Source organism: Coturnix japonica, chromosome 12, assembly GCF_054131305.1.
Source record: "Coturnix japonica strain WE chromosome 12, WE-NBRP24, whole genome shotgun sequence".
In the NCBI taxonomy this organism is placed as follows: Eukaryota; Metazoa; Chordata; class Aves; order Galliformes; family Phasianidae; genus Coturnix; species Coturnix japonica.
The window spans coordinates 10,021,665-10,049,645 of NC_140674.1; the positions used below are offsets into that span (position 1 = coordinate 10,021,665).

The 27,981-nt window shown below is 38.9% G+C and overlaps 2 protein-coding genes across 9 annotated transcripts in view; one reads left to right on the plus strand and one right to left on the minus strand.

Annotated features, from left to right (window-relative positions):
• ZBTB38 (zinc finger and BTB domain containing 38) overlaps positions 1-27,981 on the plus strand; it is an 84,058-nt gene that overhangs the window by 3,171 nt on the left and 52,906 nt on the right. Inside the window, exons 3-5 of one of the 2 annotated variants that reach the window (XR_014933188.1) lie at positions 16,249-16,328; positions 24,514-24,635; positions 25,227-25,322. The gene's annotated coding sequence lies outside the window, so the exon portion shown is untranslated. Of the gene's footprint in view, positions 1-14,392; positions 15,672-16,248; positions 16,329-24,513; positions 24,636-25,226; positions 25,323-27,981 lie in introns of those variants that run through there. The other variant, XR_014933189.1, reaches the window with a different exon arrangement.
• On the minus strand, positions 14,906-27,718 carry SLC16A14 (solute carrier family 16 member 14). Of its 7 annotated transcripts, none has more exons than XM_085512963.1 (7): positions 27,588-27,718; positions 23,458-23,583; positions 23,134-23,206; positions 21,925-22,068; positions 18,611-19,603; positions 17,253-17,413; positions 14,906-16,509 (listed from the first exon to the last, which is right to left on the minus strand). In XM_085512963.1, the coding sequence occupies exons 3-6, from the start codon at positions 23,189-23,191 to the stop codon at positions 17,265-17,267; spliced, it is 1,344 nt and encodes a 447-aa protein (XP_085369089.1). In that variant the 5' UTR covers positions 23,192-23,206; positions 23,458-23,583; positions 27,588-27,718; the 3' UTR covers positions 14,906-16,509; positions 17,253-17,264. The 7 variants fall into 7 exon arrangements, with proteins under 7 accessions (XP_085369089.1, XP_015726939.2, XP_085369088.1 ...); XM_015871453.3 differs by having other exon boundaries at positions 22,930-23,206; XM_085512962.1 differs by lacking the exon at positions 23,458-23,583 and having other exon boundaries at positions 22,930-23,206.

The window sequence follows — 27,981 nt, forward strand, 5'->3', positions numbered from 1 at the left end:
TGACATTTGATCAATTATTATTCCAATCTCTGTCTTCCCACTGTCAGTTTCCAACTCAAAACCTTTTGGTTTATTGCAGAAGTTATTCCTGAATGAATGACCTTGCCATTAGAATTTTCAATTTCATTTTTCTCCCCCCAGCAGCATTTTGAGTTTGTTATGGAGAGGTTGCTGTACACGTCAGGAAAAATGTACTACATAGATTTTATGGCCAAACCTGTTTTCTCTGTATATACGAGAAATTCTGGTAAAGTTTATGGAAACAGTGGATAGTTCTTGTTTTGTGTGTGTAGAATGTACAGAAGGGGAATTTTTTCCCAAGGCCACCATCAAGATGGCAGTTTGTTTAACATATGCTTTTCTAGCTGCCTTTCATTGTGCATATTCTTCAATCATTCTTGAAATGCCAAATTAATATTTGATGTGCCTGTTATAATTTGGCGAGGTAGGTCACAAACAATAGACGTTATCTGCTTGTACAAAGCAGGCAGTAAACCATATTGCTTCCAACACTGAGCATAAGATTACTTCAGATAACCACATAAATAACTCTTCAAAATAAAATGGCTTCTAAGTGGTCTTACAGCTACAGACTTGAAAACTATAAGAGAGGAATCCAGATGGTAGGGTAGGTATAGAAAAGGTCGGTCACTCATCTAACAAGCTTTAGAGACCAAAAAAATTATTAATCTGCTTATGGGACAGGCTGATAACTGGAAAGATGAAGCTAGTAACAAAAGAAACATAATGAGAAAATGATGGACTCAATGTGTGATTATTACTAGCATCTGTCACCATTTCACAAATGCTGCACTAATCAGAGGATTTTGTCATGTTAGTAAAATGTTTAGCAACTTACCTGTAAAGCAGTGGAATCAGATACATAAAATACTGTGTTGTTCTGTGCAGTATTCTATTCTATGTAAGATCTGCTTGTATAGTGTGATAGCTGAATTTTACTGAATATGTAACTGCAGAGTTGTATGTATGGTCAGACATCACCAGCTAGACTCTGTGACAAATATATACAGGACATGTGGATGAGCAAATAGTGTAAGTAACTAGGCAAACAATTCTGATGACTGTTCTTGTTCTTTATCCATCATTGCTTCTATTGTCTATTGTTCATTTCTACATCTGAAGTTGGTTTCTGATCAAATCAGTCCATTCTGAGCACAGTGTATTATTTTGAATACTGTAAGTAGCATAATATTTTCTTAAGGTAACAATCTTGTAATTAATTGTTTTCTGGCATTTTTAGTGGTAAGTGAAAATTCCAAACCTACAGCACTTAATCTCAAAAGCCATAAAAATCCCCTTTTCAATAAACAATGCTAATAAAGATTTTTAAAATAAAAATTTTAAAAATAGTATTGTCAATAACATTTCATATTGCTGTTGTACCTTCAGCTTGCTGGTGAGTCTTAATGCCGACACTTGATGTATAATCTATTTGATTAATGAAAGATGTCACTTGAAGTACTTAAGCCAAATGGATTGGTGGGGGAAAAAAAAGAAAGAAAGAAAGAAAAAGAACAGATGTTTGGTATAATATGAAATTAATTACAGATTAATTACTGTAATAACTATTTTTTCCCAAGATTAATTTTGATTTTTATGTAAAGATCTTTAGGAGTTGAACCTTTTGCAAAGTATTACAATTTTGTTTGCATTTCAATTCTGTAGGATGCTGTAACAGTTATTGCCTACCCAGACCAATTCTACTCTCTTCCTTGACATTTAAAACTGAAGATTTGAGTTCTTAATGAACCAAAGAAAGTGCATGAATTTCTCTTCAGGGGCACTTAAACAAAATAGTTGTGTTATGAGTTATTTGTGTAGAGGATATAATTTGCATAAAATTATCAACTTGTTGTCTTAAATTAGAGTAGTTTAAAGCACAGCTCCTTCATGTCAGAAGGAAGCCATTTTGTGTCAGCTCAGGAAGTTCTCCATTCTGTTGATAAAGCATATTTCCAAAATAACTGAACACTTCCAATGGGTTAAGGAATGATTACCTGGGGAACGTCTGTAAAACATAAAATACAACAAGAAATCTCCTTCCCATTTTCACTGTCTTTTATTCTGATATCTAGGTAAACAGTAGAGCAGCTTCAAAAATGGAACCTGTTCCTTTGGGGATGTCACAGTTTGTTGGGAAAACAGATACTGCTACAGGATGTTTTTGTCCAAAATGAAAATGGATTAGTTATGATTAGTGATGTTGTTAGCTATTGATTTAGTTATGTTGTGATGTGCTGGTTTGGATGCCTGATATTAGTATACTTCTTCCATAATGTGCCACCTCTGGCTGTACGCAGTTGTTTGATCTTATCTGTACCATTTTGGGAAAGATTTGGGAATTCTTTTGTCATGCTGCAGTATTAAAGGCTTAATGCAGCATAAGAATGCAGCTGATACAGGAAAAGTGGGACTCTGAGCAACTGAGATCCAGTTTGTGATATGTTGCTTCCCTTACAGGCGAATCAAGGATTTCCTGCAGAGGCATCATATGCAGCAGTGCAAGCATTTTTCTTCCCAAACTACTCAAATTTCTGTTGTTTTTTGTTTCTTTTTTCCCTTTCACAGATGGTAACGAATGCCAGCCCTGTGAGAAATTCATGTATGAATTTGAAATTGGTGATATGATGATTCCCTAACTGGAATTCCCACATAACAGTTATTTGTCTGTGAACCTACAGTAATTCAGTACTATCATAAAGCTTATAAAAATCTGTTTTTGAATAGTTCAGATATTGTATTTGAAGATGTGTTGGAATATTCTCATATCAGCTCAAGGTATTTTTAGTTTGTTTTCTCATCATTATTTGTTATTATTTTCTGTGTTATGGGAAGGCCTATAAGTGAACTCTTTGTGTTGTGTACCTTAGTTTTTGTCTACTTGTAACTAGTCTTTATTATGCAAACAGCAATGCCACACTGAATTGCAATGATGAAGCTACCATTTTAAGTTTCATCTGTGGCTTTCTTCAAAGGTAGTGGGCTCAGTCTAGTTGTACGTGTAAGAATGTTTTTCGGGTAAATAAAGTGTAATTTTGTCCACGTAAGGATGTGACAGTATCTTCTGCTTAAGAAAATGCTAATGTGTTGTTCACATGTGTCTGTTGTTTACACCTTCATTAGTATCAGTGATTTTTCCATCTAATTCTTCACTTGCCTTACTTTGGGTGGAGCATCCAGCATCTCTGTTGGTTCTGTTTTAGAAAACTTCAGGAATAATTCTACTTTTGCATTACTTTGTGGTCTTATCTTTGGTCTTGTTTCTTCTCTTCCTTCTTCAAATTAGGAATGTAATTATTTGTTCATTTCTGTTGCTTTTATTAACCAAGAGCTTTTTTCCTTATTTTGTTTCCTGCATACGCTGGGGCATCCATCACAAAGAACTATCAGATACATTTACTTGACTGGGCACATTGTGTGTTTTTATTTATTCTTCTTATTAAAAAAAATAAAAGCATCACTCAGTAATGTGTTTAAGGGAAGGAAGAAAGAAGAACAGTAGGCAAAGCTAGGACAGAATCAGGATTTATCTCTGTGTGTACAGGATTGCTTCTAAATATGCACCAGTGTGACTCGTTTTTGAACAAACTTGCTGAGGTTGATATAAATTGCTCTGTGGAGGCCTGTAAAGAATTACCTGACTTTTGATTGGACGTGACTAAATCAGTGTATGTTTGTCCTGGTTTTATCAGCGTTCCATATCATAACACAGTCAGTTAGGAGCAGAGACACAGGGCACTGCAGAGCTGCGCTTCTTGCTTATCTCTAGCAGTCTCACGTGAGTCCTGGCTCTCCAAGAGGAAAATACTCTGGGATGTACTGCATTTCCCAGGAGCCACCACATGATTTCCAATTCCGGGAGATGGGGGGAGAGCTGTATTTTCTGAGGGTTGAGCGATGGAGAGCCTGTCAATAGAGGCTCAGGCTGACTCTCATCCCATTTTATTTTTGGTTCATTTTGATTTATTAATTGTAATTATTCTGTGTTATCTCACGTTCCTTTTAATAAATTAGTTTCTCCTATCTCAATCACGTTTTTCCCTCTTCCTTCCCACCCCTTTCTCCCGAGGGGAGGGAGGGATGTTGTGTGATTAACTCTTCAAACGGCGACACTATTTTGGTGCTCAACATGGGGCATCACCCAGATGTCTTTTATGGGACCCCAGTGTCACCCAGATATCCACACAGGGTGACAGAAAAAGTGTCGTATGATTAACTCTTCAAACCATGACAGTGTTAAACTGAAATTAGCCTAAGTTAAACCGAAGTAAAAGTGCCTGCAGCTTTTGTATGGGCTGAACTAAATTAGGTTAAAATTGTGCAGTGGGTGTGAATGTCATTTGTTGGATGAAACCTAAATTAGAGAAATTAACTGGAGAAATGTGGTAACAAAAAGAGCATTAGAAGTCGGTGTGCAGTGAAATGATGGAAGTCTTTTGTTGAAAAGGCAAAATAGTATCATACAAGCAGAAACCCAGGACAGTCTCTGAAGCTGGAGTTCTCAATAGCATAATAGGATGATAGTGAACAATGGAGTGAAAGCAATGACAGATGGAGGCTGCAGACAAGAGAAGCTACATAGCTGGGAATTATCGAAAGAGCGAGCAGATACTTGTGATAGAAAATGCAGTGTGCATTTTTAATATACAAACACAACAACTTATCACGGCCAGTGATAATGAGAGGATAGTTGTCAGCATGTGTTAAGTTGGTGCTAAAGCAGAGCTGTGCAGTAGTTCCTGTGTAGTTTACAATCAGTCCAAAACCTGCAGGTAATAATTAATTTCATGTTGTTTTTTTGTTTTTTTTAAAAAAAAAAAAAAAAAAAAGGACTGGACAAATCCAGTGTTTGAATAAGCATAGAAAGAAACAGACTGGGTTACTAACTGAGGAAAAGGACATATTTGTCGCCACAGCTGTTTCTGGGAAACTGGAGACATGGGTGGTATTCAGGTGTGTCAGAACGCCTGTCCAATGTGATGGATTCTTCAGCACTCCTCTCACCAGATGTCATTAAAGATGTAAACTGACAATAAGGGAACTTCCAAAAACACACCGAGTGTGTATCTACTCTAAAAAGGTGTGATGGGATTTCTGGGGCCGGTGCAATAGTTGATTCTGACTTTAGAGTGAGAGAGGTCTGTGCTGAAAGTGAGCCAGCCATGTAATAGTATAGGAAAGCAGTTTCCAAAAGATAGTATGTTGTAAAATAGTCTATCCAAAAGATAGACTGGTTGCAGACAGGTACAAATGAGGAAGATAAGAAGTATTCACAGAGGGAGTGAAGAGTTTGTTGAACTAAGACTCCATCTGCAATAAAAAAGGATTGCCAGTTACACACATAGGCTCTGCTAAAGGACATGCAGATTCCCTAGAAAAGGGCTTTCAATTGTAGTGCTGCTGTACTGCAGGACTTCTGTACACAAAGCGGGGAGTCCGACTGTTCCATTATTTGGCTCTTTAGTGGAAAAGGAGAAAAAAAAATAATAATAAAGGGAGGGGGGATAGAGAAGGGAGAGAGGGAAATTAAAAGCATAGACTCTAAATTGTAACAAAGGGACCTTGAAACTGCAGTAAGAAGGAGGAAACTGAACGAAACTGCTTCGAAAAAAATCTGTCAATGTCTTAGCCATCTAGAAAGGAATGTTATGGCTCACACTTAGCCAGCATCCTTTGTTCTGTTAAATAGTGGAATAATCTCTTTGTGGTGATTTTATCTAGGTCTGCCTGTTTAATCATGTTAATAAATGGCAAGGATCATGCTCATAATTGCAGGCTCTGATCCTCAAGAGTCATTCTTTATTCTCCGTGTTAGCACTGCTTTCCTCTCAGCACATACCCCCCTCCCTTCTGCATCGTCTCTCATTGTCCTGCTCTTGTATTGTTCCCTCCGATCTTCATGCACAGGTCTGCATGAAGGAAGAAGTTAGCCAGCCTTCAAAGCACCTGTGCTGCTGTCAACATCTGTTTTTTACTTTTTTCTTTTTTTTTTTTTTTTTTTTTTTCCCTCTTGCAAATTCTGGGAAAATACTTAAGGAAAGATAATGATAAAGGAATAAACGAGATATGTAACCGAGAGGAACAGTCTGTGTCAAGGCAGCAGATTACTTGCTCAGATTAACTACTTGTGCATTCCATGAACAAAAATACCATTTTTTCTCTAAACCTTTTAATTCCCACTTCCTTCTGTGTTTTACTGCAATGTTTTTTGGATGCTCTAAATGGAAGCCTGTGGCAAACACGTGCTAGCGCACTCCTAATTCATTTGCTGAAGTGCCTTCATGTTTTTGAACAGATGAGCAAAGTAGAGGGAAACTAACAGCTTCATAGCTGATTTACGTGAGCTTTTGGAGTTGTGACATTTCTTCTCTCCATCACTCAAAATACTTTTTAGTAGCAACTCTCAGCGCTGTTTGTTTTTACACCAGGAAGGTTTTTTGTTGCTGTTTGTTTTTGCCACATGGCATTATATTTAAGATCGTACTTCACTGGAGTTGCTGCTTTGTTTTGTTTGCCAACTGAATTGTTTTTATCTTTTCTTGCTCTTAACAATAATATATTTGTCCCATCCAAAACCAAGTGGAAGAAGGGAAATGCATGGATTTGCATCACCTCTGTTACGTTACTTAACTGCTATAATCTGAAAAACATATCACCTTTGGTAAACAGACAGTGAGAAGACAGTAATGATAATACATCACTGAAACACTGTTAACAAATGCTTCCATGAGTGAAGTAGGAAATAAAAGATTTCTCAGAAGGGCCATGGAACTACATATATTTAATGGTGCATCTATTCTGAAATACTGCATTATTTGTTTGATTCCGAATTTTGATGGCATTATCACTGACTCAGAATCATACCAAGTTTTTTGTAGAGTGCTAATGTATTAATAACTGTTATGATGCTGAGAAGAATCCATGTTTCAAGTACAGGCAGTAAATGAAAAGTTTCATTCTGGTGGTCTGAGAAAAGTTGCTCTTTTTGCAGCACAGTATGTTGGCTTAGCTTTTTTGTTTTTCTTTTTTGCTAATGAGTGGTTGTGAGAAAGAAGATACTGTCCTGTGCAGTTGTGATCTTATCAATGTAGGTAACAAAAGATAACAAAACAGCAGTTTGTATGACTTCCTGTACTGTAGGAAATGCTGATATTTATTTCTTTCTTATAGCAGTTGTCAAACAAAACAGAAGTGTCATAAGCCCTATATTAAATTTTCAAAATGGACAACAACTTGTAGTTAGGAGGGAAATTGGTCTTGCTGGAAAGGTTGTTTAACTTAATCTGTTTTATCTCCATCAGTATTTTCACAGTAGTATCCATTGGGAAAACTAGAGTTAAGTAATACTGCATTCACTTAATAATTCCTTTCTAATCATTTCATACAGAATGGTTTTTTATGTGAGCATCTTACAAGGCTCACCAGTATGTCCACTAACAACTGCAGGTTGTTAAACTGTAATAGCAGAATAGCTAAGGAGTCAGGGACCTAGAGCCACAATGTTAAGAAGTCTTCTGTTATTGCAGTTTTCACTGGTAAACAAATGATGCCATCAGACACAAGCACTAGTCACTTTCTCAATAATACAGGTGAACTGTATGGTGTGTTGCTAGCAGCTTACTGCAAACTGCATTTTTTTCCTTTTTGCTTTATTTAATGTAGATAAATATTCTGAACATTATTCTGAATTTAAAGTTATTAGCAGCAACTATGGAGCATTTGGTCTATTATTAAGCTATTCATGTTTATAACTGCAAAAGCCCATACATAGGATTAAGCTTTTTCTCTCCTGTGGCTCAAGACAGTTCATCTTTTATGGCAGTGAATGATTATGACTGCCTTTCAGTTCTGTTGTTGTTATAGGCAGCTCAAGATCTCCAAAATAAGGCAGACTTAAACATCTATTGAGTTTTGTTTGGGTTTTGTTGTGTTGTTTTTAAGTCACTCTCACAAGGAAGCTGGAAATACCTGTTCTTCCTGGTGAACAATGAACTGAACTCACTATGGATTCCTCTTTTTACACCCTAAGTCAAGCTGAATACAGTGAGGTAATGATGTGTAATAGGCCACATCATCAGCCTCCTCTGGCTCTTCTCCATATTCTTAAATTTACATAGGATTCAAATAAACAGCTGAGCATTTATGTTATACCCAGGCATATTGTACAAGCATGGTCAAGCAAAAGTTTGGGTTTTTGGATAAGTGCCTTTGTGTGATCACAGTTCCCACAAAGCTCCATGCAACGTGATAGCAAAGTCTCAATTCAGAACACACTTCATCTGCTATAGAAACCAAAAAGGATCTCAAACCCCTTTAGCTGTTTGCATAGCATTTGTGTTCTGTCCTTATTCTCATGTGTTCCACAAATACATATAGAAGTAGCCTTACATGCCAATTACACCGCTAGAGATAAAAAGAGCTTTTGGAAGTACAGTTCATTGTTGCATTATCTGTGCGGTGATTTACAGAAGTTCTGGTTCCAAAGCCTTCCCAGATAGCAGGATCATCAGTGAAACAATAACAAGCAGCTTATCATCTCTTTATGCATTCAGTTCTCATATTACTGCTAGTGTATTGTCATTTTAGCAAAGTGGTAGTCTATGCTCCATGTACATTACAGAAACGTTTTAAATGTTTCAGTGTTTTTAATTTCTTCTTTGGATATTAAATTTTAAATGCAGATTGGTTGAATGTACTTTTCCCCCTATCAGAGGTAAATGTTTCATTGCAAAAGAATAAAGGCTGTGTGTGTCATTTCAAAATAGGATGAACTTAGGCAACTGAGTAGGATGTTTGTTCTTTTATTCACATAATAAGGGTTATTTTACAGTGTTCTGTGGATAAGTCTGAGTGTTAATTGGTGTTATTTTGTGTCTTTGCTAACAGAAAGATGATTTAGTAATTCTGATTACCACCTATAATGATATCCCCAAGAAACATCAAAGTGATGAATTTTAGCTGGCTATATTTGACATTCAAAAGCACATGTTAAGTTGTTACTGCATATGAGATGTCAACGGGATACATGCGTGACTGAAAAAATATAGAAGTGACTCACGTGGGCCTGCCTTGGCAGACTCTGGAATCTGAGCTTGAATTTGAAAATTAGCAATGAAAGTGAACTTGACTCTTTGGGACTTTTCAGACTGTAAGCGCTGAAGTTTGAATGGTCCTATTCATTTAAATTTTAACACAATGTTCAAATGACTATTTAAATTCTAGTGCTTTCAATTTTGAATGCTTGAGCAGCTGGATGGGTGTTTCTATGTAGACACCTAATACAATGTCTGATCAATTGTATTTCTGCCACTAAACTGAAAAATACAGGTTGTTCATTGCTTTGTTAGTTAAGAAGTTATTAAAATGGTCTAATTTCTACAATTTGTAATAGGAATTAGAAACATTTTCTTTGTAGATAAAAATGTTTTACGCTTGTCTAGATAAATTATTAGATGCTTCTTTTCCTTTAAAGCGTGTTGTAAGGCCACTCATAATGTAGCCTTGGACTGATCCCTTATGATAGCTTTGTTTAGAGAATGCAATTATAGTTACATAACTAGAACATGAATCCTAGCAATGCATTTATCTCAAGGTAGTTGGTACTCAATTATTCTTTTCTTTCCTCTTACTTCCCCAGTTGTTGGTAACTTTCAGGTCATTATTCCCTCCTGGGAATAAACTTTGTGAGTCAAAACCTGAAGAAATTAAAGAATCCCAGGAGACATTTTGGGGTCATTCACCTTTTCATAGTAAGACAAGAGAAATAATTAGAAATTTGCTGTGGCATATAATGGAATAATCTAGCAATAACAATCTGTAATAACTTTAATGATAGATATGATTGCTTTCACTAACTTGCTTTTGTATCTTAATTCATTAATGTAAATTCAAAAAGGCATAACAGTAACTCTAAATACAGAATAAATCCCAGTAACACTGATCGTTTCATTATAGAACAAATAACAGAGATATTAGCAACAAAAACAGGCCACGAAGTCATATTTTTATTGCTAATAAGTAGTGGCTTTTTACAATGTGCTGTGCAAGCACATTTATTTATATGGCTGCGTCTTGATAAACCTGAGTTGCCAATCTGTTTTACTGTAAGTAACTCCAATGAAGCATAGAATGACAAGGTTGGAAAGGACCTACAAGATCATCCAGTCCAACTGTCCTCCCATTACTATTGCTACCACAAGCTACTAAACCATATCTTGTAGCTCCTTATCCAGATGTCTCTTGAACACTGCCAGGAACAGTGCGGCAGGTGTTGGGTGAGTTGAGGAATATGAAGACAGATACAGCAAGGTAGTGGGGCATCACTAAATAAGCCTCAAAAAGTAAACTTACTCTGCTATTTCCGAAGCCTGGAAAGCAGAGATAAAAGGAACAGCTGAAAAGTCTAGTTGTAGATACATCTATAAAGCAAGATAAATACAGCTAAATATATATTTTAAATAGCCAAAACATGTCATATTCTAGAAATAAATAATTTTGGGGGAAAAAAAAGCTCAGAGGACAGAAAATACTGCTGTGGTAGCCCTCTTAGTCACTCAACAAAATAGAGGAGTATTACCAGCACTGTTACCACTGTCATTCCTAATATGCCAGATCTGCATCATTCTCACTTATGAATGAAATCAGCCAGCCAATTTTAAATGGACTGTGTAGATCATTTTTGTATTTATATACAGAACTTGAGCAAAATAACAAACCATGTAGAAATTAGATGCTTGGAAAAAACAATAAAGCAAATGAGATCCAGCAGCAAGTTATTTGTGCTTGCAGTGCAATACAGCAACAGATAAGAGATCTTGAACACTGCTGGGCAGTCTGCTCTAAAGATATGAAGCAACAGGAAGGTGATTGATTCTTCCTACACCATTTCCTTAGGAAAATTTCAAAACAATGTTCTGGGAAGCTCTTTTGTGTGTGTGTATATATATATATGTATGTATCAATGTACATATAATATGTATATATACATATATCAACATAAGCTTCATTTTTGTAACTAGTCTTAACAAATATCTTGGAAGAAATATTACTGCATCAAAATTTAATGCAATTTCTACAGACACTATGGTTTCAAATTCCATGGTTCTATTTCTCTCTCTTTTTATAGCAGATGTTAAAAAAGAAAAGAAAAAAAAAATTAGCTACAAGAGAATCATTTCACTGTAAATAAGCCACTAATTCTGCTTTGATTTATATTTCTAACTTCAATTTTGATCACTGCATCTCAGTATGGAAAAAGTCCTTTACAAGTATATATCACATTGAATTTACAGTCCTGCTTTCCTATGAACAAGTGTTTCAAAATCAAGTGGATAAGACAGATAGATGACCTAAAGAAACAATGTTGGATTCATAAGGACAGGTTCCAAGTTAGACGCTAAAGCAGAAATTATCAGCTGTATGCATACAGCATGGGGAATGGCACCTTACGTAGCAGTTCAGTAGAAAAAGTTTGGTGCTGTACCAAATGTGAATGAGTCAAAAAATGTTGTGTCACTGTGGAGGATAATGGCCTTCAATTTAATTTTATTTGTTTAACTGTACCTGTTAAGAAGCAGAAGTGGAGGGACTCTTAATGTCAGAGCCATGGTTATTTTCCCCAAAGCAGACAGCTGAAGTTTTACTGACCTCCTCCTCCGTACTGAGCATGGTGTTTATGTAAATACATTCATATGTATGAGGACAAAATGGATCTGGGAAAGTTTCAGTTCAGCTTTTCTGTTGCTTTAATGTTCCTCGGCTGAGATCAGTTGGCTTTGTGTGCAGGTTTTGGGTTGCTTTTTTGTTTGTTTTTTCCTAAACTAAAACCTGATTTTACTGCGTAGGCTGTAGTCACTGCTAACTCTGAAAAATGAATTGAAATATACTGATCATTAATCATTGATAATTAGGTATGTGTTCTTTTCTCTAGACAACATCCAGAGAAACTTTAGTTGATTTTATTAATGTTGATGTGAGAAATGTGAGATTTTGGGGGAAGAAACTGTGGGCCTTTACAAATCTGTTGTCTCATGGGACTTTTCTTAATAACAATTCAAACTGCTACAGCGTTTGGTGCCAAACTTCTGGAACATGTCCTCAATCTGTGCCGAGGTAAATACGGCTTCCTGGAATGGCTTCCTGTCCCCTTGCTATTGGACATCATTTCCTCTCTGGGACTTGAAGATATCTCCAGGCTCTCTCAAGTTTTGTGTAGATTCGAAATAGTAAAAAATATACATATATAATATACATATTGATTTAAGTCACATTTAACATAACCATTAATCTATTTAGATGAGTGACAGTACAGTAATCATTTCAGTGGGAACAAGTGAATGTGTGTGATACAAACTGGGCCTTAAGAAGGCTGCTGGAGGAACAAATGCTTATCCTACAAGCTTTTTGTTAAAGTGTAATAAACACAAGGGTCCAAATAATATCATTGTGTTATTGTAAGCCATGTGTGAGTGTTATGTGCTACTTTCAGGATTAAGTATTTGAAATGTAAAGCCTATACTTTGCATTAGGATTTGTATTACTGTCATGTCTATAAACTTCAACCACAGACCAGGATCCCCTTCTGCTAGATTCATTAACAAACAAAGTCATTGCCATTCCTAGAAAGCTTACATTTTAAGTGTTTTGGAAGACTCAAAATTATGAATAAATACAGGAGCACAAGGAAAGAGAGCTTTTTGGAGGGGGCTGCTGTTCGGTTTGTTTGTTTTTTAAAGATTTTTGTACATCTTGCAGCAAGAAGCCTGGAGCTCAAGAGTAGAAAGAGATTGCACTGAGCTTGCTTGCTTGCTTGCAACCTCTTTCCCAGTATCAGGAAAGTATGTGGAATAGTGTGAATACACTGAACTGAACAATTTGAAAAGTAAACAATAGAAGTTGTCACACTGGCTGAATGGAGCTGAGAGGAGCCTCTCAGTGCTGGATGAGGGGAACAAACAGGGGAAGAGTGGCCTGGAAGTCCTGGAAGAAAGAGGACTGATCTGTTGATGCAAAGGAAAATGAGACTGTAGGATAACTGAGACTGATAGGGGTTTTGAGAGGTTGTCAGTGTAACTTCTTGCTCAGTGTAGCAATAGGTGATTGGAAAGACAGAAAGATTATTCAGAGCTGTGATCTAGGAAGATTATTCTCATACCTCCTAAATACCTTGAAATTACATCTGCTATCCCGGTCAAAGCTAGAGAAAGGCTGCTGCAGTAACTAAGGTATGAGGGAGAAAAGGAGGTTTAGCTTATGAAATATAGGAAGATAAGCACATTAAAGAGAAAAATGACTTGATTCTTATCCCCAGGGGGGCTGTAGAAACCTAGAATGAAGCCTGTCAAGTTATGGGTTTTATAGTTACTGAAAACATATGTAATAGCAAGTCCTAAGGAGAAAGATAAAAACAGGTTTAGTCATCCTGAAGCTGATACAACAGCTAGATACTCTCAGAGAGGCTTCAGAGTGACACATTAACCTTTTAGCTTGGAGAACAGGTCATGCCTCTAGTACAGAGTACATCTCCAAATGGTATCAGGGTGAAATTACTTACAGGCTGTGTATTGCTTCAAGGCTGTGTGGCCCAATATTTCAAGAGAAGCTCTCTGGAAGATTGCTGACATTTGGAATGGAAATGGCTGTACCCGTGTGTTCCTATGGTGTCACTGCAAATGCATTACAGCTGCCTTTGTGACTGAGATCAGGTGCACACAAGAAGCACAAGGTGTTGTAAAGACAGTACAGGAGAAAATGCCAAGAGAGTAAAATAGTGCGTGTTGTAATTGTAGATGTGATGGACAGCTAGAAGTCGATAAGCTTGCTGAGTTAAAGCCTTTAATTCAATTTGGAGATAAAAAGGTTGATACTGTGACTGGGAAACAACCAGCAGAGGATGAGTGATTAAAGGAGAGGAAGAGAATGGACAGAAGGGACGTCAGGGAATGGTGTGTTAGTATTTACCTGCCATTAATGGAGCGTGAGTGGAGTAGGATTAGGTACTGTGGAAGCAGTGAACTTTTTGTTAGCTGAGCAGGATGTACAGGATAGTCTGGAACATAAGAAAATCTGAGAAGGTGTTAACTTGGATATTAACAGAGATGCTGGCACAAAGAAATAACCTCAAATGCTGTGCTCTCATCCCTTCATTCCTGCAGTACTTTTCAGAAATTGAAAGTTTGCCACGATATGATGGTTTTTAATTTAAGATCAACTTATGTGTAGGCTGGAGTGCTGCTCTAAATGGGATTATAAACTCATGTACTCAGATTTTCAAGTGGGAAAAAGTAGAACATCGAAGTTACAATAATATTTTAGCATGCAGGCGTTGATTTTATTTATCTATTTATTTTTACTTACTTATTTTTTATTACAGTTTAAGAGAGCGTGGAAGGTGGAAATGGAGAAGTTCTGGGGGGTTTCACATCACACTTGCTGTCAGACGCCCCTTGGCCGCGGGGTCCGCCGGCCGGTTCCGTTATCTTTGCTCGGGGTCCTTAGATGGCCGCAGCAGCGCTGCAGTCCGCCAGGGGGAGCCCGGGAGCAGCGCTGTGCCTTCCATCCTAGAGAGCCCTCACACTAAAAAACAAGCTTTGCTATTGTGAACTTCAGTTACTGTTGTGAGTCACAGAATGGCTTGGGTTGGAAGGGACTTTAAAGCCCGTCCAGTTGCTACTCCTCAGGTTAGGAAACTAAAGCCACACTAGTCAGTGTGAACTGAGTTAATAGTAATTCAGTATCCTCATCCCACTGTTCTTACTCAGCCCGCTTTCTCATCCCTTTGATCAACCACGTATCTGTTACAAGAAGTCTGAACAATCATTTTGCAGGAGAATTCATTTTTAAGTGTAGGAAGTGAGCCTAATTAGTAAATGAGCAGAAAGTAAAATGGGGGGTATTATTTGTTTATTCCCATTATATGGCTCATTAAAGACTTCTATAGGAAGGTATCTTGCAGATATAAATGAGCAACATACTCATTACAGTAATATACAAATAAAGTTCATTTTAACAGAAGGCAAATTTTAAGATTTTAAGAATAATGACTATATATCTTTCAAAAAATAGAAGGAAATTGAGGCAAATCATCACTATTATGTATATATTTCACCAACAAAAGAGAGCTCAGCTAAAATAAGTTAGCAATAGCATTCACACCAAGACATTAAACCTGTGGCTACAGAACTGCTGTCGGTGTAGTTTACACGAATATATTCTTCAGCAAAAAAAGCTGATTTTAAGAAATAAACTGGCTGCTCATTCATGCCACAGATTGCAATTCACTGCCACCTCAATTGTTTTAATGTGGATTTTAAAGGCCATAAATGCTATATCAAACTTGAATCTTTAAGTAGTTCGGGGTTTTCCTGAGGTTTTCACCTCCATGACTATTTTAACTGTTTCTTCAATACAACTGAATGAAGCTGATTACTTTTAGAGGATTCAGTGGCATGCATCAGTAGTAAACCAAGAACACGATTTGTCATGAAAAAGCATTTGTGAAGCAAGCAGGAAGAAGGAACAGGGGCATTTATTTCATATAGGAAAACTAACATCAGGCTCATCTGTCAAAGCTGAGATGTATTTGCTTTGTAGCATTATTCAAAACATTCTGTGTTAACGTTGTTTAAGAAAAATTATGTAAATATTTTAAATTGACTGGAGTTCTTCCATGCTTTGTGTTATCTAATTTGCCAGTGAGTAAACATCTAAAACATGACAGTCTTAGGCAGTTCATGGTGTACTTGTATACAGCAACACAACAGTTCATATCTCAACAGTTTTTATCCTGAAGTTAATTGTAACAAAACTCAGCATGCTGTAGTTCAGTTCTTTCTTACGCTGTATTTGGCCAGTTCTGCCCAGCTCTGTTTCTTTAGTACAGCTGACTTGTCCCAGCCAGACAGTGGACACAAAGGCCAAACTGTTTCTGGAAATATTTTCCAGTCTATGGTGCAATGCTTTCACTGTAACGTTTCAAACTATAATGCAGGCTTAAGAACCTATAAGAACCCGGATGTGCCATAACAACAGCATTTGCTTCCTTAAATATACTGGTTTGTTTTGTTGTTGTTGTTTTTTTTACAATAAGTGTTTATTGTCCACTTAAATAAATTATTTCTCTATCATAAAAGACCACAGACACGAGTCAGACCAATTTTAACTTTTCAAAGCATAACTAACAATTCAGAAAACATTTGTTCTCATGTCGGGTCTCTTTACCTGATACAGGTATGATCAGCAGCTCTAGGACAGCTAACACTGCTACAGCCGTTTACATTGGATGTCGTCCACAACAGAGCTGAATTCCAGTGAGTAGAACTAGAAGACTATATACACAGTTCCATATTCTGTTCTCAATTCCATCAACATAAATTGTGAGTAGCTGCTGGAGAAGTTGAATCTGAAATCAGATTTCAGTCTGTCTGAGTGCGGTAACTCATGCATGTGGAACTGGTGTAACAGATCATCAGTTTTTGCTGCTTATCATTTCTGTTGAAGAATCAAATTAATATTTTCCATCAGTTTTCTGGTTTTGCTTTTCTGTTTGTTTTCCTTCAGGTGCATTAAGTGTCAGAGCACATATAATAAAGCCCACATGTTGAAGATGGCTAATTTACCATGCGCTTGAAAATTAACAATAAAAATTAAAACTCAATCAAGTAGAGAGCTCTTCCAGAAAAACATAAGAAATTTTCTTCTGCTTTACATCACAGAATCTTGAATTTTAATATATTGAACTAATATAAGTAGTGTATTAACATTTCAGCAGTACCTGACTAGCCAGATAAGGAATACAATCATTTTCTCATTTGTACTAACTTCTCTTTTATCAGATAGGATACATAGTAAGAAGGATTATTATAAACCTTTTGCATCCTGATCAAATTATCTTGCAGGACTATTGTAAATCAGAAGTAACTGCACTGCAGTCAATGGAGTTTCACCAGAGGTTACTGGTGAAAAGTTAAGAGAATCAAAAGTAAATATTTCTAGCATCGTTCCAATTTTAAGACTGTCAGTGTGCTTTTAAGCTCTGCAATTGTCAGTACTAAAGTGAAAGATCTTAAGTTATTTTAAAAGCATATTTCTAATGATTTATTATCATTTTGGTGCACATTTTCCTTTCACATAAGTACTTAAGCACAGCTCAATGTGGTTGGTTCCTTAAGAAAAACAGCTGTTAACTGCCATGCAATAAAAACATGGAAAGAAATAAATCGTGTAGAAAAAACCTGGAATTTCTTCTATACTTGTGCGTCTTCGGTAGATTTTTCTTGTGATTGTTTCTTTCCAATATAAGGTTGCATAAATAAAAATAATATTCCCACCATGTATAGCGAGCCACATATATAAAAAGAAAAATCATATTTATGTGTGATGTCATAGATCCAACCTGCAAAGTAAGGACAAAATGGTAAATTGCTTGAGAATATATGAAAGATATTGCACCTTTATCTCATGACATTTCACTGAAAACTGTAGTTGCTTTGAAGGAAAAATAACGTGGTGATTGTAACGTCTAGAGGAGGCAAACAGATGCACTAACAAAATCTCTTGGTCATTCACCATAACCCAAAACTAACTCAAAACCTGTCACCCTCATGTGAATATTATGGAATCTTTAAACGGGATGTTAGCTGTGTGCCATTCTAGGAACATGAGCAATCTTCTATCTGAAACTGTATGTTTTTCAGACAAATTACTGTAACAGACCTGACTTTAGACAGCTTGGAATCCCAAACCAACTACTTCTTCCACTCTATTTTCTTTGCTATTACTGCTATGCCCAGTACTGCTACTGTGTCATGCAAGCTTGCTTAAATACTGTGCCTCGTGCAAGCAAAGACATTCCCAAAGTGTTCTAAAGGTTCACATACCGATAAAAGATATTTTAAAAATCTTGGTACTGCATTTAATCCCATTCCAGCCTTAACCCCTTTGCAAAAATACATGAAAACTAACTAGTTCAGAAAGGTTTCAGAACAAAATAGTGAAATTACCTCATTTCATTCTGGCTGTATTGCCATGTAATCTCAAGATCAGAAACCTTTTTCACACCACCTAGTCACATCCAATTTGCTTCATTACTAATGACCAAACACAAAGCTATGCTGAGCACAGACTGAGAGGGGCTAAGAGTATATGGTAAAATCTGATGCTTTCCAAAGGATTCTAAATGAGCTTTCTTCTAAATAATTTCATCTCACTTGATGCTAGGGATAGATAAGAGCCTTGTGTCTTTCCTGGGCTGCTGGTGGTCAAACTGGCTTTAGTTCACACCAGTGCCATTCCAGGCTGATCACCGCCATAAGTAACAAGGCTTCCTTCAGTTTCCTTCTGATTTGCTTCTCTCTTACAGACAGCCATAGTCTGACTACAGTACTGATCATCACCACCTCCATCTCTCCCCATCAGCTCCCCACTACACTTCCCAACTTCTTTGTATGAGAAAATTTATAATGAATGCTTTTTAAACCTAAGTGACTTTAGGCATAATGCTTCATGCACTTTGGCTTCTGCTGTGTAAAGCGGTCACAAGATTGTGAGCAACAAAACAAACAATTGATGGTCAAAAATTTTAGCTTTTTACCTGCAAAGGGTGGTCCAAGCAATGCAGATATTCCATTGGCACAAATGATGATGCCATAGGCATTTGCAAGGTGTTTAGTTCCAACCAAATCTTCAGTCACAACAGGCATTAGAGAAAAATAGCCACTAGAAAATCCTATTAGAGCACAAACCACAGCCAGACTAATGTATGTTTGCATTAGTGGCAAAGTAAGAATGCAGGTGACCAGAGTGAAGTTAGCCATGAGGAAGACATTCCAAGTGCTGATGCAGGGGAGATCAGAGATGATTCCAAGGATCACTTTACCAAAAATATGAACAATTGCTATAATGGACGTCAAAGGAAATATGTTGTTCTGACTAGATAAACTGTACTGCTTGACTATCTCTGGAAGATGAATAAAGGGTATGACAAAGCTGCTATAGGCAAACAAAGCCCAGATTATAAAGGCCACAAATACTCTGTTGGTGAAGAGTGATGCAGCTCCGAAGTAACTGGAGTACCAGATTCCAAAGCCCTTCCTGACTGTAACCGTCAGCTGGCTCACCGTCTTAAGAATGCGCAGTCCATACATGCTCTTTCCAATCCGAGATCTACCTCCAATTTCTATGTGCTTTATGTCATCAAGCACGTCTTCATTTTTTGTCACTTCTTTTTTTTCTGGTTCTTCACTGAGGACACCACTGGACTTTATAGTCTCTGCAGAACAAGACAGAGCTTTTGCCTGATTACCTTCACTATTGCTTCTTACAACATACTTTTCATTAATGTAGCTGGGAGAAAGTGGTCTCATAAGTGCCCCGCAGACACAAAGGTTCAGGCAGATTGCACCCTGGATGAACATGGCATTTCTCCATCCAAATTCCTTGCAGAGGTACTTCAGTAAGGCTGTCATTAAGAAAGCTCCAAACCCTGTTCCTGTGGTACTGAGTCCTTGTGCAAGTGCTCTTCTCTTCTGAAAATACTGTCCTACCATGACCACTGCTGGCAGGTAAACCATGCCGCTCCCAATGCCTGTGAAAAGAAAAATCAAAACAAACCTGAACTTCATGCCAACAAGATAAAAATCAGCAAAAAATGAATCAGGTTTATGCCTTTTACAGAAGCATAACAGCAATACCAAGAAAAAACATTCAGTTCTCATTTTACCTTTATTTTCTGTCTTGTAGTGCTTTCCAAAATCTGTGATACTCAAGCAGAAAGTGTTGAGTGTTACACAAATGCATCCGTAACAGTAATAGTTGTCTAGTTTTGCAATCCCTGCCACTTGAAGAGGACTAGAAGAATGGTGAATGCAGAAAATGTTTTCAAATTTACTGTGGTCATAATTTACAACAGCATTTTGGGCTTAAAATCTTTCCTAAAGTAGCTGCATAACACCCTACAGCTAAACCAGGAGAAGAGCTGCCTGTGAAGGGACCGAGAGGACATGTCGTGTGAGGGGACGGTGAGCAGCAGTGGTGGCAAATAAAGCGAACAGGCGGCTGAGGCCCTGGCAAGCAGGGGTCTCATGGAGCTGGAAAGAACATGTCAGGCATTCCTATGCTGTTTTTCTGCCCCACATTCCTACTGTAACAGCATCTTGTTTCTCCACCTGACATAAAAATTGGCCTCAGACTTTTTTCTGATAATGTTGTTTTCAGCTCATGTTTTAAAATCTTTAAAATCTCTGCATAATCTCTGCATTTTTTGTTCAGTATTTTTGGTATGCTCTTTCTGAAAAGCAGCAAGGGGTGAGATAACTCAGGCTCCTGTCTACCTGAATATAACACATATGTATGGAAGCAAAAACTGCCAGAAGGGCAAAACCTTGCCTATCATTATTGCTCTTTGTTCATGAATTTACAGAATTACTGAAATCTATAGTGCACCAGGATGAAGAGTTGTCATAGTGATCCTTCTGAGTTTTATTCTTTTTCCATCCAGATAGATAAAAATTTATGTACAGAAATTCCGCAGATTTCTCTGAAATCCTGTGGAGGGGTAGTTTGAGAGAAGGCATTTCAGCTACTGTTAGGATTACAAACCATTTTTTACGTTGAATTTCTGTTGTATTAGCCATGAAATTAATTATATTTCAGAGCTCCTTGACTTGCTTAGTGTTGCTCAGATCATAGAATCGTAGGAGAACTTAGTTTGGAAGGGATCTTAAAGCCCATCTAGTACCAACCCCTGCCGTGGGCTGGCTGCCTCCCACCAGCTCAGGCTGCCCAGGGCCCACCCAACCTGGCCTTGAGCACCTCCAGGGATGAAGCATCCACAGCTCTCCAGGCAGCAGTGCCAGGGCCTGCTCTTCCTTTCCTCCTTTCTTCTTAAAAATGGGAGTGAAGTTTCCTTTTTTACAGTCACCAGAGACTTTACCTGATAGCCACAATTCTTCAAACATCACGGAGAGTGTCTTGCCAACCACATGAGACAGTTCCTTGGGATCTCTGGGATGCGTGCTGTCTGGCCCCCTAGACTTGTACACACTCAGCCTCATGAGGTGGTCTCAAACTTGCTCATACAGTGTGAGGGGTTTTGCTACCCCAGACCCAACCTAGAGGTTCAGGTGCACAAAAGGCACGGGAAGCCTGACTGGCCATAAAGACTATGGCAAAGAACTTATTACTTATGCTTTGTTCTCATTCAGGGAGATCAAATCTACTCAAAGGGATTCAGAAGATTAAACACAACAATATACTTGGAAGAAAGCCATGCTTATCTATTATTTTTTTTTTCATTAAAAACATACATGTTACACCCTAATTATGGCTATAGAAACACTATGTAGTTATCATATTCTGATATTTTGCTAACGTGTAACAAATCCTGTAAAAAGATATACACTATTTCTGTGACAAAGAGAGGAGCTTGCTAGATATACAGCTCAGCAATATTTTAATCTCTTGAAAATCCATTTGCTAGAGTTTTGGTTACATTAATTCTTCTAATTAAGAATGCCTTCTAATATATTCACATGGGACAAACTGATAAAAATGCCCTCTTCACATGGTAGATTTCAATGACAACAAAAGCCATTGGGACTAATCCACTGTGTAAACAAATGAGCTTTCTGAAAAGACAAATCTATAAAGACTGTGAAGGAGAAACAGCAATAACTCTACTGGAATGAAGGATGTTGCTCACTGCCTCTGATTCTCACGATGTGCCAGATCACATGAGGGCTGAATAAACTGAAATCAAAAGTTACGTTACATTCCATAACTAAAACTTCATTTTAATGTGGAAAAATAGGCCAGGAACCAGTCTGACTTCCCTTTTCACTCACCAAGATAACATCCAAAGGAGTAAAAAATCATCTGAAAGAACTTCCAAATGTTAGTCTAGCTTACCGGCTGTCACTCCAAACGTAAGGAAGAGGTAGTGCACATCTGAGGCATAGGCACTCAATATCCAGCCCAGGGCATTCAATATCCCTCCAATTATTGCTGTTTTGCGGCACCCACACATGGTAATGAATAAACCAATGAAAGGACCTGTTAAAGAACATGAAGGAATGCTATGTTATTTATTCAAATCCCTAAACTCTTTAATGATTTTTCACACAGAAATCCTTAATAATGCTTTAAACACAGTGCTAAAACACCACGCCACTCACATAATTCAGGGTTTTTTTTTTCCTTATTATCATGGAAAAAAAAATCATCTAACCAGCCTTACTTAGCAGGTTTAGCAAATACCTTAAGACCTGAAATCAAGAATATTCCATGAAGGAATGGCTTAAACAGAGGAAGAAACTGAAGCCATTCTTCCTAACGCAAAAGCTGTGAGTGCAGACCTTTTATTAGAAATCAGCAGAAAGCAGATCTTGTGTTCTCAGTGGAATATTTTAAGCAGACCCGAACACATTTTCAGTCGTAACTTAGGGAAATAGAGGCGTGTATTTACACACATACACAAACACACACCTACAGATATTCTTTTGGCTTGCTCCAATCACTAACAGAAAACAATTTTTCTCAGTTACCACCCAAAACATAAATGAGTTCACTATCCAAATTCAACATTTTCTCATAGACAGAGTATGGAGAGGACCATAGGCTTAGCAGAAAACCTGTTTTTTGTATTCTAGTGAGACCTTGAAGTCACAAGCATCCTTTTCCTGCTTACATTGTTGCCTGGTCTAATTGTCTTCTCTATCATCTTCCCTGCTTTCCCCTATCTTCCTCTAATTTGTAATCTGTCACCTGGACAAATTAAAAGAGATAACTGAGGAGAAACTGAGCAGTACATTTACTGCTAGTAAATTGAAAACTGTAAGAAAATATTTGACGGGTGAGTAGCAAATGCATTCCAACAATCTCTGTAGTTCTGAAATAAATGATGTTAGAACCTACCTACAATAAGTGTAATGCCCATGCTAAGAGAGCTAACCCATGCTGTTAAGCCACGACTTTGATTAAACTCTTCAAGCCATTCCATGTTGAGTATTCCAAGGGCCATTTGGGACCCCATGATAAGTATGTGCACAAGGAAAGAGGAAAATACAATCATCCAAGCCCATCCTCCATCGATGTTTGGATTAGGCTTAATTGGCTTACTTCCAACTTTTGAGTCATCTCCAAAATCATATCCAATGTCCTCTCGACTGGCGTACATTTTTTCCACAGTATTCTGAAACAAAGTAAATAATTTCAAAACACATTCAAAATGACCCGATTTTGTGGCTTTGTTACAGTGAATAGCATAAATCACAACTGCATTTCACCTTTTTTCCCTTGTACTTGGATTTCGTTGTTCAAATGCAAAATACTAAGAAAATTTTCCAGTTAATGTGTATGTACGTTATTATCGTGGCTGTCTACATAAAAGTACTTATAGGTGCCAATAGGTTACATCATTTTTATCATCATATATTTACTTACTTGTATGTGGCTGAGAGCACTCACTCTTCATGGGCTGGCTCTGGTCAGAGTAAAAGATCGGGCTCTCTTTGTATTCCTTCTGCTGTCCCAGTAAGATTATGTAGCTTCGTGTTCAAGTTCACAAAGCTTGGAGTAAAGAAACAGAAATCTTGAAGAGGCGGGTAGATGAAATTACTGTACGTTTTCAGAGGAAACAAGTTTTGATATGTATTTCTTCCTTAGTAGTGACAACAGAAAGATAAAGTTATCAGGTTCCTGACTTTCAAAAAGCTTTGTTTATATGAATTACAAAGAAGGGACTGTTACTTCATGTCTGGCAAGTTTAAGACTTTGTTAAGAGTCAGTTTGACTGTTTGCTCTCAGATCCCGTAGTACTAATCTATATAATCCTACCAGAACCAGTGAACTCTTCCAAATTAATATCAGTGCCCATCAGAATCAGACTGTGTGGCAGAGTTATATGCATAGACATGTTGGATCAAGCCATAATATCTTGTTTACCTTCATTTCTTTCTTAGTCTGAATGTTACACTCAGACTACAATTCAATATTCAATACTACATTGTGTTGTAGAGTATTTGCAAGCAATTTTTTAATTGAGAAAGAGGCAGGATACAGAATCTAATCTTCCCTCCATCTGATTTATGCAACATATCGAAATGTTACATGGTTGTGGAGCACCACATAGGTTTCCATGGAGACTAGAAATAAGTGTAGTGATACAAATTGCCAGAGATGGGAATTTATTTCCCTTCTTTTCTTTTCTGGAGAAATAAAAGAGAGACATCAACTTCACAATAGTCAAACAAGATAAGAAAGTTATCAAAATTGTTTTTGAGAGCTTCATGTATTCTGTGAGCCCTCAAAAGATACATCTGTTCAGGGCCAGCTCCTCTGTACAATACACTGACAGTGAATGGAATAACTCATACCTTGTACTAATGAAAATTTGTGCTGTTAATCTTTAAGTACAGGAGTGTTTTTATAGGAGTACAGGATTATCTGCTTCTTCAGTTATTAGTTTTCCAAACTATTTTACTTTTTTCTTATTGCTAGATAAACACACAAAGAATGTCTTCAAGTACTTCATGTTAATGCACAGGAGGAATCAGAACTACTGCTGCACAAACATCACTGACAAATTGCCCACATATGTAACCTCTCCATGCTGCCTGCTGGTAAGTTCCCTTCCGAGTGCCACACACCCTTATTTGTAACAGGTAATTACATATAGCCATGGGCAGCTTAAACTTCAGGGTTCCTCCAAAAGCACTCTGATTTGCCTCATATAATTAACTGTAACTAAAAGTTGTACCTCTGTTATGAAATTCCACGCACGCAAACTCCTTGTGGACTACATCATCTCTAGCCCTAATGTGTCCAGGGAGGAGAGGAGGAAAGTATGGATGACGCAGGGAGGTATAGCAAGAACTGTGCACATTTAATACTTGCCACATGAGCAGATAATCTGGGACCAAATGATGAGTGTACCGAGTGCTACTTCACACACACCCTGATTTACTGGCTTTTTCTTTCCAAATCAGAAAGCAAAAAGAGAAGGAAGCTATTCTTATTCATCTTTCTGGAGTCCTTCACAGTGTTTCAGGCAGTACTGTATATGTAGCAAGGGGAATGGTGAGGAGTGAGGGTTGCAGACTTTACTTTGAACAGAACAGAACAGCCTGAGACAGCCTTAGTTAAAATTATATTCAATCCTTCTTCTGCGGCATGTAGGCCTCAAAGATGGCATTTTCACCCTTTCTTCCAAGGTTACTAGGAAATAGATCCCCCAGTGATGCAGTTTATCTGACTTCCTATTGAGGACACAGCCCACTCACTAGAGAGACAAAGACGAACTACATAAGGTAAGAAAGTTACTGAATAATGATGCTAATGGGAAAAAAATGAGAAATAGCAGAATGGATGAAAATTTCAAGCTGCTGAGCACAGCCTGTGTGGGATTAGTGAAAAATGTATGATAGATATCACAGTACATCTTAAATAATGAAGCACAAAATTATGTAACTCGAGTCAGACTGAGGACTCAGCATGGAACCTCACCTTTCATGCTTCTATTTCTTGTGTGCACCTGCATACTGATACTGGATACAAAAAAAAAATCTTCTTTGGACAGGAAGGAAATCTTTCATACTTTTAAAAAGTTTTAAAGCAAAAATAATTGGCATAGAGATTCAAAGGTATGACATGCATCTTTCTAGCAGCACAGAAAGTGCAAACTTCCTGACAGAATGGGCTCAGCCTGATTAGATGCAAGTTAATGCAGGCTTACAGCAACCCCCACAAAGCTTGGGAAGTTGCATATACTTTTCCTTTGAATAGGATTCTCACTTATTATTACTTTTATGCTAATGTCACAAGTTGAGAGTGAATGCACTCAAAAGCATAGAAGGCCATTTCCAACAGCTGCACAAACGGGAGCTCTGGATAAAGCGAGGATTGGATGTCTGGATTCTCTTGCTGCCACTGACTCACTGCCCATAGCCTATTACCCAGGAGAAGTGCTCTCACCTGCCCTCAGCCTTCTTCCCACACCACAGCACCGACAAGAACATGGTAGCACAGAAGGCAGAGAAGCCCAAGGGGCTCTCGGTAATTGTGAAATCCTAGAGAAACTGCAATGAAAATGATAGCAGCTGATTTATGAAGCCAGACATGCCTCCCCAGTGAGCAAGGCAGTGAAGACTCTCTTGCAGTAACAGTGTTTGCATGTAGCCCCTCACAAGGAGCTGCATTTAAAGACAGGAGAATCTGCACGATTGTTTGGGCAGCTGGAGAATGAGTTGATTTTTTTGTAAGCACACACGCTATGCAGAGCTCTTAGAAAACTGGCTCAAATGTTGGAGACCACATAAACACTGAGCTCTTCTGAAAATCTGACTCACCATCTATTTTAGAGACAAATGCAGGTGCTGTAACAAGACCAAAGTTAGCAGAGAAACGTCCAAGTTCCCTTTACTGGCACTATGGCTCCCTGGTTACAAGTTGAAGGGGATTCAGAAAAATATCTGATCTGGATACAAGAAGTCTGTGCAGTGAGAAGTATACATAGTCTTCAGTAGCCTCTTCCAGTATTTGATTGCTTCTGCCTTGAGAAGTACGGTATCAAATGGGAATTTGAATGTACTTCCAACAGACATAAATCATAAATACTTCATAAATAGTACTAAGGTTTGACTCATAGTATTCTCACTAGATACATGTATTGATTTGTCTTTTGAAGATATATGGGAAAAATGTCGCTAAAAGCAGTGTGCTTAGGGTCTGTTTAAGCAGTGTGCTTAGGGTCTGTTTGGGCGGCGTTGTTGTAACTGGAACATATGCCAAGCACTTCGGTCGTCAGTAACAGTTCAGATCAGCACCACTCGTGCAGATGAGAGGCACGCCGTGTACGCGTGCATGCCCAGAGTGAGAGAAAAACGGAAATAGGAGGACGCACAGCACACCGCTGTGGCCACAAGGCAACACGCAGCAGCGTCCCGGCTCCGGCTGGCGCCCCTGCGTGCTGCCCTGGATCCGCTCGTTGGGCTCCGAACGCCACGCGGCGATGCAGCAGCGGGCTCAGGCGGCGAGCAGCGCGGGGATCAGAAGGCTGGGGATGGGAAGGCTGGGGATGGGAAGGCTGGGGATGGGAAGGCTGGGGATGGGAAGGCTGCTCCGAGCCCGCATCTCTGCTCCGTCCGTTTTCGGAAGCTCGACGTGTCACTCCGTCCTTAAGGCGCGGGTGAGGCTGGTGCCCGCGCAGCCCCGCCCTGCAGTCGCTCCCCGGGCAGCACCTGCCGGTTCCGCTGCGCTGCGGGAGCTCGGCGCGGGGCGGTGCCGGGGGAGGGCGCGGGGCTGGACCCGCCCGCGGAGCACAAAGGATGACCGCTGGTTACCCCGCTGCGGTGGAGCTGCCCCCGGCCCCGCAGTCCGACCCCGTGCCGCTCGCACCCCCCGCTCCCCGGCCCACGTTCCTCCTCTCTGCGCTCCCGATGCCGCGCTGCTCCTGCCGGTCCCTCCCTCGGTCCTCCCCCTACGGCGCCCCCCGTTCCCTCCCGGTCCGGCGCTGCGCCCCGCTTCCAGCCGGTCCCTCCGCCTCGCCCCGCGCCCCGAGCTGTGCCGCTGCCGACCTGCGCCCGCTCCGTTCCTGCTCTCCCCTCTCTCCGGCCTGGGGTTTATTGTCCGCAGCGATGCGCGGCCGGTGCCGGGCCCTTCGCTCCCCGGGCTGCTCGGCTCGTGCGCTGTCTCGCTTCCATTCCCTGCAATTTCAAATCTCCACGCTCTTTCATTCCTGCGATACCGGCTAATTCTGGTTTGGCGGAGCAGATTTGCAGTCCTCTCACATGCACACTCTTGTGGCTGAATGAAGTTTTTCGCTGCACAGGTTATCGTTGGAGATGTATATTGGAGAGTTGAAGGATATCATCCAATAAAAGCCGTCAGTCTCAGGGTTTTAGTGGCCTTCGGGTTTCAGTGAATTGTTAACTTGAGAGAGACTTGAGTGGCTTGGGAGAAGTTGGGTGG